The 19189-nt window shown below is 34.6% G+C and overlaps 1 protein-coding gene across 5 annotated transcripts in view; it reads left to right on the forward strand.

Moving 5' to 3' along the window:
- The window catches only part of LOC149785161 (centriolar satellite-associated tubulin polyglutamylase complex regulator 1-like), a 60806-nt gene that overhangs the window by 17945 nt on the left and 23672 nt on the right, over positions 1-19189 (forward strand). For all 5 annotated transcript variants that reach the window (XM_089978940.1, XM_089978941.1, XM_089978943.1 and 2 more), the window contains exons 7-8: positions 9126-9235; positions 13756-13810. In XM_089978940.1, coding sequence (XP_089835066.1) covers positions 9126-9235; positions 13756-13810 — 165 coding nt within the window. The remainder of the gene's footprint in view (positions 1-9125; positions 9236-13755; positions 13811-19189) is intronic.

Raw genomic sequence — 19189 nt, forward strand, 5'->3', positions numbered from 1 at the left:
AAGGGGACATAGTCTTCTAGTGCCTTTACATCTGAGATTTCTAATCCACAGATGAGTAGTATAAAAAGTTGTTAATCATTATATCTGTGTCAGAAAAGTAACAAATAGTGGACTGTGGTTCTTGAATTATTTTTAGTTTGGATCATAACGTGTAACTTACCAAGAATATTTCTGATTACAAGCCAGCTATTCACCAACTTTCTTAAAGTCAAATTTGTCAGTCTATCTTTTCTTATGACTTCAGAGTAGCATTTGTGTCTGAAAACTTTAACATAAATACAATTCTTTTAAAATAAAGTTCAAATATTACTAGGCAAGAAAGAAATTATTTGGGCCATAAAGCTTGGTGTCCAAAACAAACATGTCCAAAGACATACAGAAAATACACTAGTAAGCTTGGGAGTAGGATTGTTTTATGCAACCTTAAGGCAGCCATGGATTGGTTCATCTCACCTAAAGGGAGCCATGGTAGGTTCATCCCAAATAAAGGAAGCAATAGACTGCTCGGATCATACTTAGAGTACCACGATCAGAGCACACCTCCCTGCTGCTCTGTACCCTACACTGGCTATCCATTCGATCCAGAATCAAACACAAAATTTGTTCTCTGTGCTATGTTTCACTGTCGGACTGTAGTCATACATATCTATCCGACTCACCCATGTGTACACACCAACAAGATACTTACGCTCCTCTTCTGACAATCGTATACTCATTATTCCCACTATGAAAACAAAGTCATATGGACAGCATTCTTTTGCATACCAGGGCCCAGCAACGTGGAATGAATTGCCCACTGAACTTAGACACAGTGATCCCATTCAAGAGTGCTCTCAAAACTCACTTATTTTGACTGCAAGAACAAACTTAAAGACCTAATAATGTTTCCTACCTGAAATATTCTCAGCAGGTTTTTTATGTTTTCTAAATTCATGGTGTTTGTTTTTGTAATCATATCATTATGTTTTTTATCTTATAGGTGTTGTCTAATGTTGTAAAGCACTTAGAGCTTCTAAAGATTAGGTGCTATACAAAGTCCTCGGGGGCCCCGAGTGGCCGAGTGGTCTAAAGCGCTCTTCGTTACGGATCACTGCCATCTCACCTCTGTCTGCGGCGGTTCGAGTCTAAGATTCAGCCAATGTGGGCATGTGAGAAAGCTTGCCAGTAGCTTCCCGTGGGTCGGTGGTTCTTTCCGGGGTTTTCCGGGTTCTTCCTCCACCATTAATACTGGCCACCATGTATAGCCTATCGTGCTGAAAAATGGCGTTAAACCCCACAACAACAACAACAACAACAAAGTCCTCATTATTATTATTATTATTATTATTATTATTATTATTATTATTATTAATTCCACCTAAAAAGGAGCTATGGATTGGTTCATGCCACCTAAAGAGAACCATGGATTGGTTCATCCCACCTAAAGGGAGCCATGGATTGGTTCATCCCACTAAATGTGAGCCATAGATTGGTTAATTCCATCTAAAGAGAGCAATGGATTGGTTCATCCCCCCTCAGGGAACCATGGATTGGTTCATCCCACATAAAGGGAGCAATAGATTGGTTAAAATCCACCTAAACTAAGTTTTGGATTGGTCATCTCACCTAAAGAGAGCCATAGATTGGTTCATCTCACCTAAAGGGAGCCATAGATTGGTTAATTCCACCTAAAGGGATCTATCCATTGGATCATCTCACATAAAGGGAGCCATGGATTGGTTTGTTCCACTTAAAGGGAGGCATGGATTACTCCATCCAACCTAAGAGTAGCTATGGATTGCTTCATCCAATCTAAAGGAAGTCACAGATTGGTTCATTCAGCTTAATTTGAGCCACAGCATAGTATGTTCAGCCTAAAGGGAGCCATGGATTTATTTCAACCTAAAGGGAGTCACAGATTGGTTCATCCATCCTAATGTGAGTTGCATATTCATTCATTCAGCCTAAAGAGAACTGTGGATTGGTTCATTCTGTTGTGTGTATTTAATTTGCATTGTTTGTTATTCAGGTTTTAAAAAAAAAAGTTTTCATTATATGTTATTGTAATGTAACATTGCATGTCAGATTTAACCATGTACAAAATCAAGTTTATTTTCTACTTGACCGGAATTTTTTTTTCCATTCTGTAAACAACTAATACATAGCTAAAAGTTCTGTGTTAATGGGTTTAATATTAGGATTACTATTAATAAAAGTTAACATGTTTATTTGGGTCTGGGTCTAGGTTGTTGGGAATCCCCTGGCAAACCTGACATAGTCCAGGTTTTATATTATAATTATAGTAACAGACCTTCTGATTATAACTAACATTTCATTTTGTAAACATTTAGAACTTCCCATATATAAATTCTCCATTGGGTAATAGTTTTTATTAGAAAATATTTATTGTGACCTGATATCAAGTAGAGGACTATATAATCTTGTCACTGGACAAATTAGTCATTCTTGCTTTAAGATCTAGCAAAATCAATTGTATATTATTGTTGTGTACAGTATAACCAGTGGGCTGAAATTTATTTCTTCAGATTGTTTCATTCAGGTGATTTTTCTCTAGAAATACAGAGTGCTCATAAAAAATAAGATTCTTGAGCAAAGACATTCAGTGGAATCTATTGTGAATTCAAACCTGGAATTATATTACTGTAATTCAACAAAAGACTATTGGTACAACACCATGATACAGGCCAGCACAGGTACATCAACACTTTCAGTGTTGGACTTAATTTAAATTACCACTAAAGTTTATTCAGATCTTTTGTCACAATTTTCAGTTTAAAAATATAAAATTTACATTAACTAAATAAATATTCATTCAATTATGATTACCTTACACATAGTACACATAGTCGTCATTAAAAAAAATTAAAAAATTGAAGTAAACATCTTGAGTACAAAGAAGCTAGAATTGGCTATAGCCTGTCATGTTGCATAATTATAACAGTCATCAATACATTATGTATCTTGATAATATCATTTGTATATAAAACTTACAGGATGACATAGGTACTTCGCATGCAAACATTGCTTGTATCATTGCAGAAATCTACAGTAAAATGACAAAATTACCTGAACATACTGACACAAATTTCATTTCTTTTCATCTTGTATTTGTTCAGATACACAAAAATAATTTAAGAACTTTTTATGAACTTCAAGAAAAGTTAGATTAATCATAATTCAGTCAGGTAAGTGATAATTCAGGGGGGTAAGTATGAAAACAAACAATGCTTGGGTGGGGAAAAAACAGACTATTTTCCAGAGCAAATCAAATATACTGATGATGGTCTAAAATTCTTTGTGAAGTGTAATTTAGAAGGAGTATTGTAGCTGTTGTTTAAATATGGTAGGAAAAACTGCAGGGTTTAAGCTGCAATTTAGCATTGCAAAAATATTATTGAATTGATGAATGTCAATGTGATCATTGCAAATTCATGACAGAAGTTCATGATCTTTATCCTGTAATATTGTTGAGGTGTTCACTTATTACAGCCAGATCTTACTGACATATTCTTGGCATGTAATGCCCTGGATTGAGTTTGCTTATTACAGCCAGCTCTTACTGACATATTCTTGACATGTAATGCCCTGGATTGTGTTCACTTATTACAGCCAGATCTTACTGACATAGTCTTGGCATGTAATGCCCTGGATTGTGTTCACTTATTACAGCCAGATCTTACTGACATATTCTTGACATGTAATGCCCTGGATTGAATTCGCTTATTACAGCCAGATCTTACTGACATATTCTTGGCATGTAATGCCCTGGATTGTGTTTGCTTATTACAGCCAGCTCTTACTGACATATTCTTGGCATGTAATGCCCTGGATTGTGTTCACTTATTACAGCCAGCTCTTACTGACATATTCTTGGCATGTAATGCCCTGGATTGTGTTTGCTTATTACAGCCAGCTCTTACTGACATATTCTTGGCATGTAATGCCCTGGATTGTGTTTGTTTATTACAGCCAGATCTTACTGACATATTCTTGGCATGTAATGCCCTGGATTGTGTTCACTTATTACAGCCAGATCTTAATGACATATTCTTGGCATGTAATGCCCTGGATTGTGTTCACTTATTACAGCCAGATCTTACTGACATATTCTTGACATGTAATGCCCTGGATTGAATTCGCTTATTACAGCCGGATGTTACTGACATATTCTTGGCATGTAATGCCCTGGATTGTGTTTGCTTATTACAGCCAGCTCTTACTGACATATTCTTGGCATGTAATGCCCTGGATTGTGTTTGCTTATTACAGCCAGCTCTTACTGACATATTCTTGGCATGTAATGCCCTGGATTGTGTTTGCTTATTACAGCCAGCTCTTACTGACATATTCTTGGCATGTAATGCCCTGGATTGAGTTTGCTTATTACAGCCAGCTCTTACTGACATATTCTTGGCATGTAATGCCCTGGATTGTGTTTGCTTATTACAGCCAGCTCTTACTGACATATTCTTGGCATGTAATGCCCTGGATTGAGTTTGCTTATTGCTGCCAGGTCTCAGTCATATAGGTTGTTGGCATATAATGCTGTGGATGGCGTTCATTAATCACAACCAGATCTCATTGACATAAACTGTTATATATAATGCTGTGGATGGTGTTGATTTATCACAGCCAGATCTCATTGACATATATTGTTTGGCATATAATGCTGTGGATTGTGTTGATTAATCACAACCAGATCTCATTGACATATACTGTTTGGCATATTATGCTGTGAATGGTGTTGATTTATCACAACCAGATCTCACTGACATATACTGCTTGTCATATAATGCTGTGGATGGTGTTGATTAATCACAACTAGTTCTCACTGACATATACTGTTATATATAATGCTGTGGATGGTGTTGATTTATCACAACCAGATCTCACTGGCATATACTGTTTGGCATATAACGCTGTGGAGTGTGTTCATTAATCACAACTAGATCTCATTGACATATACTGTTATATATAATGCTGTGGATGGTATTAATTTATCACAACCAGATCTCACTGAAATATACTGTTTAGCAAATAATGCTGTGGATGGTGATCATTAATCACAACCAGATCTCATTGACATATACTGTTATATATAATGCTGGGGATGGTGTTGATTTATCAAAACCAGATCTCACTGACACATACTGTTTGGCATTTTATGCTGTGGATGGTGTTCATTTATCACAACCAGATCTCATTGGCACATACTCTTTGGCATATTATGCTTTGGATGGTATTGATTTATCACAACCAGATCTCACTGACATATACTGTTGGTATATAATGATGTGGATAGTGTTCACATATTACAGCCAGATCTCAGTGATTCTCATTTACATATTATTATATGTTTGCATTGTAAAATGATTCAAATTGCTATTAAAAAGTATATTGTCAATGCAAAATGAACATGACAGAAATGACCAGAATGTACTGGTTAGCACAGGAGTAAAGAACCTTAGTAAATTTGTTTCATCATAAATATTGAAGTGTTTAACATTTCTACATAAAGACTGCCTGTTATGCAATCATAGATATCAAATTTATCAGTGAATACAATTTTGGATAGTCCCTTAAATTAATTATAGCAAAAGTGGGATCCATAGAGTATGCCATCATGTGGTGAAACTGCCTTATAATGAAGTACATGATGTGTGATGTGATTTGAATTTTTAACGTAGCTTTAACAATTTTTCAGTCATATCGCTACAATGTCTGCAGTGTGGCAGTTTATAGTGATGTCTAGCACTGGGTCATCATGTCGCGGACATGTAGCATGATGTCCCACCCAGTCACATTATCCTGACACCGGGCCGACCAGTCCTAACACTAACCTCTTAATGCTAAGTGCCAAGCGAGGCAGCTGTTAGTACCACTTTTGTAAGTCTTTGGTATGACTCGGCCAGGGATCGAACCCACAACCTCCCACATCCGAGGCGGACACTCTAACCACTAGACCACCAGAGCGGTCAAAGTACATGATATATATACATTGGCTGTGACAAAACGAAATGGGTTCCAGTACCATACTCTCTTTGTAATAGAAACTATGTTTTAATGAAGGACTTTATGGTGAAATTACATTTATAATTAGTTTTCCTTGGCCAAGAAGTAAGGTGAAGTGAAATAATTCAAACAGCAATGACAAAGCAAAAATTTAGACAGTATGATAGGATTCATTATCAGACCAGCATTTTTGGAGCAACAGTATATTGAGGGAGTCTGTAGTGAGGTAACATTGTATTGCCAATGCATGGTAGTAAATGATGTTGTCTTCATTATGATGATGTCATCTCTATTTTGATGCCATCTGCATTTTAATGATGTCATCTTGATTATAATGATAGTAAATACAAGATCCCATAGAAAATTCATGTCATCTTGATTATAATGATAGTAAATACAAGATCACTGCACGCTCAGCCATTTAACATGCTCAGCCATTTAACAATGTCATCATCAGCAAGGTGCAGAGCATGCAGTCCACCAGGAAACTTTGTCAGTGGACAGTTGTCCACAATGTGTGACATATATGAAGAGCTCCACAGCAACAGGAGGAGTTAGTTGCCTGCCCTATTGGACAAGGTTGACTGCACAATGACCCTGTCCTGTCCAAAAGCAGTTCTGTGTGGTCCACAGATAACGTGGAAGGTTGAAGCCAGGAGGGCAAGCAGATTGCTCAGCTACGAAGGAGCACTTTACTACATCTGTTGAGGACCACTTGACACTCCATGCCGAAATAGCTGTCATATCTTCCGGCAACAGACCTAGCCAGATTGGGCATCTTGAAGTATGTGAGGTGATGTCCATATACAGTGGAAGTTTCTCACTGGCATAGACCTTAGCCGACACTATTGTGGTTGCTTCCAGGCAATGTAGTTGTGGAGGAGGAATGTTGCTGAGTACTGGCAGCCATGGTAAAGGAGTAGGACATTGTGTTCCAGAGATTATGCACATTGTTGTGTTGAGCTGGACGTCGATTACCTTAGTGTGGGATGATCAAGCCCATACAGGAGCACAATACTTGGCTGTCGAATAACAGGGCCAGTGCTGATGTCTTGAGTGTCTGAGCACTAGTGCCCCAGGTTGAGCCAGCCAGTTTGCAGAGTAGGTTGTTTTGAGTGCTAGGTTTTGCTGTAGTTTTCTGAAGATGGTTGTAGAATGTCAGTGATCTGTCCAGTGTCACACCAAGGTATGTTGGTGTCGGGTCATGTTTTATTTGCTGCCCATTGAGGAGGATACAAAAGCTCACTGTTCATATTTGCATTGTTAAGGGGGAAGACGCTGGAGACTGTCTTTGTTGCGCTTGGCTGTAGGCACCATTTCTTGATGAAGTCCATCATATTGTCCAGGTCCTTGTTCAGTACCCCCTCAAGCTCAGCAAATGAGTGACTTTGGGTCCAGAGAGCAATGTCATCTGCATACATGAGCTTGCGTGACTGTGTTACAGTTTATATACAAAATCCTATAGTAAAATGTCATCTTGATTATAATGATAGCAACTACAGGTTTCCTTAGTAAAATATCATCTTGATTATAATGATAGTAAATACAGGATTCCTTAGTAAAATATCATCTTGATTATAATGATAGTAAATACAGGATCCCATAGTAAATTCATGTCATCTTGATTATAATGATAGTAAATACAGGATCCCATAGTAAATTCATGTCATCTTGATTATAAGGATAGTAAATACAGGATTCCTTAGTAAATTCATGTCATCTTGATTATAATGATAGTAAATACAGGATTCCTTAGTAAATTCATGTCATCTTGATTATAATGATAGTAAATACAGGATTCCTTAGTAAATTCATGTCATCTTGATTATAAGGATAGTAAATACAGGATTCCTTAGTAAATTCATGTCATCTTGATTATAATGATAGTAAATACAGGATTCCTTAGTAAATTCATGTCATCTTGATTATAAGGATAGTAAATACAGGATTCCTTAGTAAATTCATGTCATCTTGATTATAATGATAGTAAATACAGGATTCCTTAGTAAATTCATGTCATCTTGATTATAATGATAGTAAATACAGGATTCCTTAGTAAATTCATGTCATCTTGATTATAATGATAGTAAATACAGGATTCCTTAGTAAATTCATGTCATCTTGATTATAATGATAGTAAATACAGGATTCCTTAGTAAATTCATGTCATCTTGATTATAATGATTGTAAATACAGGATTCCTTAGTAAATTCATGTCATCTTGATTATTACGATAGTAAATACAGGATTCCTTAGTAAATTCATGTCATCTTGATTATAATGATAGTAAATACAGGATTCCTTAGTAAATTCATGTCATCTTGATTATAATGATAGTAAATACAGGATTCCTTAGTAAATTCATGTCATCTTGATTATAATGATAGTAAATACAGGATTCCTTAGTAAATTCATGTCATCTTGATTATAATGATTGTAAATACAGGATTCCTTAGTAAATTCATGTCATCTTGATTATTACGATAGTAAATACAGGATTCCTTAGTAAATTCATGTCATCTTGATTATAATGATAGTAAATACAGGATTCCTTAGTAAATTCATGTCATCTTGATTATAATGATAGTAAATACAGGATTCCTTAGTAAATTCATGTCATCTTGATTATAATGATAGTAAATACAGGATTCCTTAGTAAATTCATGTCATCTTGATTATAACGATAGTAAATACAGGATTCCTTAGTAAATTCATGTCATCTTGATTATAACGATAGTAAATACAGGATTCCTTAGTAAATTCATGTCATCTTGATTATAATGATAGTAAATACAGGATTCCTTAGTAAATTCATGTCATCTTGATTATAACGATAGTAAATACAGGATTCCTTAGTAAATTCATGTCATCTTGATTATAATGATAGTAACTACAGGATCCCATAGTAAATTCATGTCATCTTGATTATAATGATAGTAAATACAGGATTCCTTAGTAAATTCATGTCATCTTGATTATAACGATAGTAACTACAGGATCCCATAATAAATTCATGTCACCTTGATTATAATGATAGTAAATACAAGATCTCCATAATAAAGACCTTACTGTGTTGTGCTGTATACTGAGTTTACCATATGTGTACATTCCAGCACTCCTCCTGCTGATGGGCTGAAGGAGATTCTTTTCAATGTTCCAAGGGTGTCCTTCTATGGTTTCTTGATGGCCCTGGCCAAAAGTGAATCTATCAATGAAAGCATAGGTAAGAAATGTTATTTTTGTATTGTCCAAAGTAAGTTTTGGGGTTTTAGGGCTTGCCTTGCTTGTGGGAAGTCATAACCATGGTTGTGACTGGTATTCTACAAAAAACTTAGTTTTAAAATTATGAAAATGTGACATGACTGCCTGTTTTTGTATGTCTTTGTTATTTGCTTTTAGAGTGTCAGGGATTAATGTTAAAAGATATAGCAGTTTTAAACAAAACCTTGATTATGAGGAATATTGTCTACGTAGTGTGTTCTAAAAAGTAATTCAAGTTCACAATTTATTTTTCGTCATCCATATTTGATAACCTGTTACAGTACCAGGAAACCAACCATTCCAGATTTTTTGGAATTATTATAAATTGTTAAAATAAATATCACATTTCAAATTTAACTGATGAAATTCCAAAAATGATTTTTTAAAATGGGAATACCTTTTGAGTCAGAGGTTTTTATAATGACACTGGTAGAATCATTCAGAAATATAAAACTATACATATCTGTGTGTGTGTGTGTGTGTGTGTGTGTGTGTGTGAGATTTGGATTTTTAACATAACTTTAAAAATGTGTAGTCATATCGCTACAATATCTGCAATGTGGCAGTATATAGTGATGTCTAGCACTGGGCATCATGGCACAGACATGCAGCATGATGTCTCACCCTGTCACATTATCCTGACACCAGGCCGACTAGTCCTAACACTAACCTCTTAATGCTGAGTGCCTAGTGAGGCAGTTATTTGTACCATTTTTATAAGTCTTTGATATGACTCTGCTGGGGTTCAAGCCCACAACCTCCCACAGCCAGTTTGGACTCTGACCATTAGGCCACTGTAGCGGTCTATACATATCTCATTCTCACAGACAGAATATTACTATTCTGCCATATTGGCTCATATAAAGAATTCTGTTTAAATTTATTCCAGCAAGATTTAATTCCCTTGGGTTATCATTTGGAGGATGAAGAACTTTCGTATTTAAAATTGGTGTCCAAAAATTGTTGTCTTATGGTTTTGAATTTTTTTACTCATTTAATTGAACTTTAAAAATGGTGATTTTGTTCTTTTTGTATGAAATTAAATTTGAGTTGACCACTGTTGCTATGTTTTAGCTTGTTGCAAGGCATATCCCTACCTATTGAAAGCTGTTTATGACATATAGGTAAACATTATCATACCATGTCACATGAAGACATCTTTATATTCATCCAGTCAATAATTGTTATGTAAATATGTACTGGATATACTGGGATCATCCATTTTTCTGGGATGGACCAAGAAATGCTGCAGCACCTAGACTGGTACCCTGTCTTAACTTCAGCTTGTCTGTTATGGCAGTACCAATGGCATTGTCCAAGTTGGGACAGGTCACATGATTTTCCAGTTATCTAGTTGGTCATTTGAATCACCTGAGTATAAATGAAATCTGTATGTCTTCACAGTGAAGCATCATAAGCAGATGAATAATGTCACTTTGATGTAACACGACAGACAACCTTGCCAATTTGGCATGTAAATATCCAAATGTTCCCAGTCTTGCCTTACACTTTAAACACTGCTCTGGATATCTTCAGTGACTGCTACCATTCAGGTGATTGTCTGATTTGTATGATATTGTCTATCACAAACAGTTTAAATGTATGACGTTGAATATACTGTCATAATTCTACGCAAAACTATTTTTATAGACACATATAATTTACCAGTTTTATTGTTTCAAGAAACTGCTTACCTGTCCATAGATTGATTTGAGACAGGGGACCAACCAGTGCAGTAGGAAGACATACAATGGAAATACCTCTATCCTTTTCCTTCATCCTTTGTAACTAAGTGATAGACTGGTACATGGACTATTTTATCAACACGGAGTAGAACACATTTTACATTGAGAGAGAGGAATAGGATGTCGGAAGTTAAACAGATGACAGCATAAAGAAAGGAGAGGTTGGGGTAGCTGATGTTGCCTTTCACATATGAAGGCGCCCAATGTCAGAATTAAACTCCATAGCCATCAGCATGTGTACATTTTCAAACTCACAGGATAATGGAGAAACAAAATCAGTTAAAAGATTGGCATGGCAAGGGTGATCATGTCTGGACTATCTACTTTAGGATCATACAAACTCCATTCCTGCAGCACATGACAATCTCTCAGACTCGTGATTTTCAACCCTGCAAAGAACCCACATTGAAAAAATCGGAGATGTTTAATACATAAAGCAGTAGTAGTTATATTCTAGATAATGTGTTAATGAACAGGAAGCAGAAAATGAACACACAAATTCCCCACAAGTTCACTGTCTATGAAATTTTTTAATAATGCATAAAAACAGAGCCAAAAGAAAATGGACAGTTGCCCTTGCAATTATTGGCCAATACATATCTTTAACCTGACAAGCACAAACATGCTTCTCCACTAGACAAAATGTTTCTCCACTACACAAACCTTTCTCCAGTAAAATCATATCCTTGTACATACTACATGAAATCATGCATCCTTGACATCACTGTTGCATGATAAAGCTTGGATGTTGATACAATCAAAAGTTTTCCTAGAGCTATTATATGAAACTATTGATGCTACGAGAACATTGCAGTTCATTATTTAGTACAACTCAAGTTTATTGTTTTTATTGTGGCCTTCAGAGTGGAAAAAACTTTTGACAACTTTAGGTATTGGATGTAGCAATAATTTACCCACAGGACCTCATACTGTAATTAATATGCTTGTCCATTTACAAAGTCAAAAAGTCAATGTGGAGATTTAATTTTTTATTGAAATAGGAAAATATATAAGCCATGATTCCTGATATGCATGCTGATGGTTTTGAACCTTTGCAGCACCAGTTTATGTCTCTTGATAGGTTTTAATAATTAAGGGTTTGCCATAACTTATTAATTGAATACTGCCCAAAATGCTTAGAGAATATGAGGTATGGGGAAATAACTCTCAAAAGACCTGGGATTAGGTTCTGCAGTACAGTTTCATAATTTGCATAGGGTTTAATTTTTTAAGAAAAGATTTTCCCAGATTTTTCTTGCTGGTAAAAAGACCTTGTATGTCTTAGTTAAAAGAATTTTCAATTCCCTTGATTTTGGTTGATGATTGATGGGTGTAATTTGATTGATGGTTGTAATTTGGTTGAATTTAGTCTATAGCTTGGACTTCCTTCAGATATACACCTATCAAAAGATTAATTTTCACATCCATGACTTCAAAGTAACTTCCTTTAGTTTTTGGTTTATTTTATGATTCATTTATTGCACTTTTCGAAGCTGGTATTTCCTGCACTGGCAAAATTCATTTTCCCTTTTTTTAGATAACTGCTAAAGTTAGTGTACTTTGGTCTAGTTCAAGGTCATTTTATGAGCTCATGGGACCAGTCATTTTAATCACCTATATGTTTAGATAGTGCAGGATTTGCATAATTACCACACATCAAGAAATTTCTGTCGCAGTACATGAAAGTAACTTAGAGCTATGCCAACATTCAATTAGTGTGCATATTTCAAATGCAAACAACTTCACCTTATACCTGTCCCTCTTTTAGAAGTACAAATAACTGTGGGGTGTAACCTTAGCTGTTGTTGAATGAAGAGATGTCAATCTTTAGGACACATGGTACTAATGATATGGAAAAATGGGAACCAGCCTGGAAATGGATGAACATAAAATAGAGGATATATGGGTTTGGCTGACCGGATTGGTTAATAATGTAAGTTATATTTTAGGAAAAAGAATCTTTTGAGAGCTTATCCTAGTTGTAAGTGAAAAAAATAGAGACATTGTTTTATTGATTGAATTTCAGTCCTTTAACAGTCTTGAGTTTGGAACATTCATTACTAAAATTAGCACCTGACTCTTTGGTATGGAATTGAAAGCACATGTTTCAAACACATGCAGGTCCAGAAAATGCCACGGCTCATATCTTTTCCTCTACACAGAAGCTGACATCCAGGTTTCATCTATACTGATAAATATAGGTTTATTCATAAACACTCAAAAATTTTAAGTTATTGAATTTTTAATATCATGGTGTTTGCATAGGTTTATTATGGGAACTGAATTAATACTGTGAGTCCTTACCTTCCTTGAGGAGGGAATAGTAGATTACACCCCCCCATTACCCCACTTCTTCCAAGTAGTGAACTCAACGTATTAATTAAACTTCATGCACAGGATAAGGAGGGCAGTTTCTGATGTATGCAATGTCAAAAGGGTGTGCAGCAGAGTGGAATTTTCAAGACATTTCAGATGTTGTCTGTATTAGGCTGGAAGATGGAAGATAAAATTCTGTTGTTATTTTTCTGTATTTCCTTTGTGTGTCTTTGCATATACATAGCTACACCACTATTATGGATGTGTTCTATCGTACTAACCATGCAGAACTTCATCAGGTCTGTGATTTCGTATTTTATACGTGAGAAATTTGAACACATTTTTAATGAAGGCATGATGCCACACAAAAAAAGTAGAAATCACATTGTTGTCATTCATCTTCTTTTTTATTTCTCTGTAGGAAGACTTCCAGCAAAGGCCGAGCTGCTTGAGGGATCAGATTCCGAACTTACATCGTAAGCACGTCATTTTATGCTCCAATTTTGCTCCCCCCACACTACTAGCTGTTACTCACTCTGCCTGCACAGAAATATTCTCCTGGAGCATGTATATATTCTTTTTCCTGTGCTACTAACAGTTTGGTGATCTACTTATGCTGACTTAAGCTAGTTAAATATTTTGATAATTTTTAAACAATTATTTACACATGCTTGTTAACCATAATTTTGTAGTTTTATAATATAGAAGACTAGCTCATATATTTATTTACAATTTATATAGTTTTGTAACATAGCAGTTCATTGCAGGATTGTGACATGGAAATGTTTTTGAGGTTTCTTGACCATTTTGATTTGTTATGTAAATATTTTTGTAAAAAGTAAGTAAAACAAAGATTTCTTTTTTCACGGTTTTATATTGTTTTATTTTTGGTACTCTAGTATTTCCTTGACATGATTTCAGAATTTCAGAAACTGAAGATCTTGTCATTTTAGAATTCCTGGAAGTGTGTAAAATACATATTTCTAAATGATGCCAATAAACTGGGGGGTTTCTTCTCAATCTTTTTATCTCATTTCCATGCTGCATGTAGTTGGGTAAAATACTAATACCAAAATCTGTTATTTTAGTATAAATCAAAGTCTGATTTTATTTTAGAAAAAAGTATTGAATGTACTTTTATTCAAGGCAATAATAGACTAAGAGTTTGACGGATTTGTCTCTGCCAGAATATATGTCTTCAGGCTTGATCGAGAAGAGTCTCTGTGTTTTTTTGTTTTTTTTAGGGACGCAAAAGCCAGTTTTAATATAAATGTATACCTACTTGAAACTCATTTTATCATGTTTGACATATTTGTTTCTTTCAATGCTATTGATTTTTTTATTCAGTTTCTTTTAAACTTGTATTTATGGGCTGGTTAAATTTTGTTTGAAAATTAATTGTGACACTGAGTACAATATGATAACAGTAAAATGTTATAGTGCATTCAAAACATTTCTTGTTCATTGTAACAAATCAATTTTTAACATCATATGATGAAAATTACATTATGTTACAAGAATACAACTTCACAGAATGTTGGTCAATGAAATTGTAAGAAAATGATGCAGTGCAAGAGTACAGCTTTGGCTAATTTTAAGCCAGTAGGTCAGCTGATTGGTAGTGTGATCCATGATGATGACATCAACAAAAAATAAGCAGAGGTTATAAATTTCACTGGCTTTTAATGCAAGCCATATTGAGAGCATGGCACTCTCACTGCCCAGTTTAATTGGACATGTCTATTCATAGCGATAGAATGGACAATGTTTGTGCCCCTTTCTTAGTTGATAAAAACTACAGTGATCTCTCACCTTAACAAACTTTGGTATCATGAATTTACAGGTCCTCTCACAAAATGTCTCCAAGTAAAAACTCTGCTCAGATTTTGCATGCTGATTATTTTCAACCACCAGTTGGATAAATTAAGTGATTCTACATTTTAAAACAAGTATTTTATTTTGGGGCTTAATTTGAGATACCATCCTTAAATTTAACTTTATTTAAACAAAATTCACTGGCACACAAAATACTGAACAAAGTACGTATTTAAGTTGAGATATTTTATGAAAATGGAGCCAGATGTATTAAATACTCACATTTGATGCCAAAGGACCCATCATTGTTGATAACTACATGTTTTACTGAATATTTTATTATGATGAATGATTTTGTATGGATCTCAAATCACTTGTTATGTTGATGGACTATTTTGCTTTTAAAAAGCAGTCAAAGAAGTTGCGACAAAATGTTATGATTCATATTAATTTTTTATATATTTTCCTTATTTAAATTATCTTGGTGTACTTTAGTCTTTCAACATTAATGTCCATTTGCCACTTGGAATTCATTTACCACTCAGAATTTATTTACCTCTCAGAATTCATTAATTCTGCACTGTACTTTAGGAAAGGATGAACATAACTGTACTTTCATCATCTTTAAAATTATCTGTTCATTAATGAGTTATTTCCTTATATAATAAAAATGGTGGATACTTATAAGATAAATATAGTTAAACAGATTTTTTTAGTATTTTCTAGTGATTTACATCTTTTAACCATTTTAAAGCTAAATACGGCATACTGTGAATCCCTTCAATCTCAGAGGTACCAAATTTTGTGTTTTGGCTATAAAATCCATATTTGTGAATCTCCTGTATTTGTCTTTTAAAAAAGAAACAACCAGACAAACCAAAGACATAAAATATTGGGCAATGATGTGTGTGTGTGTGTGTGTATATGTATATGTGTGTGTATATATATATATATATATATATATATATATATATATATATATATATATATATATATATATATATATATAATATATATATATGAGATTATACTAGCATTCGCTTCCACACATTTTCAAATTTTCAAGCAAGCAGGCTTAATCCTATTGCAGTAATTCTATTTACGTGACAAATTATTCTATGCAAAGACTTAGAATAATTACTGGGATCTGCAGACATGCTTTTGGTTAATAGGATTGTGATTAGGTCTTTGTCAGTGTTCTATAAGACTGCTGTCACAGTTAGGGACTAAGAAATAAATTGATGACAACAAACCAAACTTGTATGCGACTCACTGTACATTAGTCAGTATTATCAGAGGGCAGTATTGCTCTTTGATGTTTTCAGAGCACATGGTTGGGGGGCCTGCTGTCTCTTTAATGGCAAAATGGATCGTACCACTGTTTGTACTAGCCACTTGCAGCTGTCAGAATTTTCAGTCATGGCCCAGACTATTGCTCAGTTAGATAAACAGACGTACATCGAAGATGTACTCTCAGATAAGATCTCAATCAATCTGAAGACATCCATCCTTAAGCCAGTTAGCACAAAATGAATTATCTCCAACATGACAAAGTATCACTTGTAACGGACTTTGCTAAACTTGACTTTGAAAATGCTGGACTGATCTGCTGATTGCATATTCAACAGTCAGTTGTATGTATTAACTGTATTGAGTAATAACATTGTGGTCTGTTTGCTCAATGGAACAGTCAATAGTCATTGTAATAAAACAAAATGCAGTGAAGTTGTTGTTGTTGTGGGGTTTAACACCATATTTCAGCACACGATAGGCTATGCATGGCGGCCAATATTAATAGTGGAGGAAGAACCCGGGAAAACCCCGGAAAGAACAACCAACCCATGAAAAGCTACTGGCAAGCTTTCTCACATATCCACATTGGCCAAATCCTAGACTCGAACCCACGCAGACAAAGGTAAGATATTAGTGATCAGTAACAGAGAGCACTTTAGACCACTTGGCCACTCGAGACGCCAAAATGCAGTGAAAAAATTGTTTTAATTTACAAAACAACTAGTGTTTGAATCAGACTTGGTAATTGGCTTTCACATTAATATTATATATATTCAGTTTTGAACAGTATCCCATGGTAATTAATGCAGTTTTTTTTAATTGATCCTTACACTATGTTAGGGATAAATAATGACTTATATTATTAAAGGATAAGTGCTTACAAAACTTAAAGATTGTGATTGATATCTAATTTTCATGAACTTTATGCTATTATGTTTCTCAGATTTTTTTATAAATAGATATAATATGTACTTTGGAAAGTAAAGAAGTACTTAAATCATGGGTAATTCTGCACTTAAAGTATAGTCATTATTATATAAAATTTTCATGAAATTTTGAATGTGAAATACAGTGGTCACCCTCTTATATGGCCATCCCTTCTACATCAGATAAGTGGCCTTGTAAGACGGGTGGCCTTTCCAGAGGGGGACTAATTTTTTTGTGAGAAGTATATGTAATGTACATAGTAAGAAAGCTACATACTTCAAAGCATTTAATATCTTCATTTAATATCTTTGTTTAAAAGTAACATTAATTATTAAAAGGTTCTTCTTGTTATAATAATAGACTTATTTCAACTGAATATACATTAATTGTTATTATTCTTGGCATAAGTACGATATGCAAGCGTGTATTGTTGTCATGTACATTGCAAGACCATTCAAAAATGTCATTTAAATCTTGGTACATAGATAATTCTCTTTCCATTTGCTCCATTCTCCCACTGCTGGTGAATAATCTCCTTATTGGTTATGATGTTGTTTATTTGAGTCTTTTCAACATAAAATTGTTTTATTCAAGTCTTTTCTACATAAAAATGTTCAGCAAATCCCCCACCCCACCTCACCCAATGTTGTCGAGTGGAATAACCGACTTTCTTTTAAAAAAGTATGTCTCCGTTTACGTGATGGCATGTTAATGTTTGGTAATGATTTATTCGGATGTTGCTAACTGTATGGGGTTTTATTATGCAAACAAAACTTTTGTTGAGTGGGTGAAATGCCTTCTTCATAAAGGAAGCAATAAATGTGTTGTCACATGTTTTGTTTGGTCTTTGCCTGGCACCATGTTTTGTTAAGGTTAATTTCTCTCTGTGTGTGTTAATGCATGAAATATCTATTTTTAGCCTATGCTGACCCTGTTATGGTCTTGACAATAACATCTGGTTGTAATCCTCAAAGAGAAGAACTCAACAGATATGTGAAGCCCACAGCTCTGTCATAATATTGTTGAGCCCATTTCCTGTAAATGCCGGCTTTTATAGACAATGATATAATATTAATCTTAGTGTTACATGTACTTTAGTCAACACTTCTTTCAGTAATGGAAATTTGATATTGTGAGACATGTATCAACGATAGAGATAATCTGATTACTTACCTTATGTCACAATATGAATTAATTATTGGTTCTGGATACATTTGAAATAAAAAGTGGATGCTTGTGAGGGGAACATTTTACATTTTTGTACTAATACGCTGGCCACTGGTTGTGTTAGAGGGGTGGCCGTTCTTGAGGGGCACTCTTGAACACAGACTTGTCGGTGCCAAGGGATTCTGGCCATAAGAAGTAGGTGGCGGCTGATCAGGGGGGCATTCAAGAGGGGGACTACTCTAAATCATAACTGGTTTCTATTGTTCCTCATCTTTAAAAAATGCATCATGGCATGTATTACTCAGCACTATAAATACCACTGGTATTAAAACAAGAAAATAGACAAGTGATCCTTTATTTGTGACTTTAAATTTGTGATCTACCTTTCTGACAAAAATTACAAGATTTAGTACTTCATGAATTTAAATAGATTCACAGTATATTGTTGACTAATAATATTGAATAGCTTTTGTGCCAGGTTTAAATTGATATGTTTCACCTAATTGAAATTGATTTAATTGTATAACAGGTAGAATAAGAAATCATATAATCTAGGATCAAAGATAGTTGTAACTTTTGAATTTTGATGACCTAGATGTTACATTTGAATATATTGCTAAAAGGTTTCCATAGAAGTGTGAGTGATAAAGTTT

This window comes from Sinohyriopsis cumingii, chromosome 13 (assembly GCF_028554795.1).
Source record: "Sinohyriopsis cumingii isolate HCF-2022 chromosome 13, ASM2855479v2, whole genome shotgun sequence".
In the NCBI taxonomy this organism is placed as follows: Eukaryota; Metazoa; Mollusca; class Bivalvia; order Unionida; family Unionidae; genus Sinohyriopsis; species Sinohyriopsis cumingii.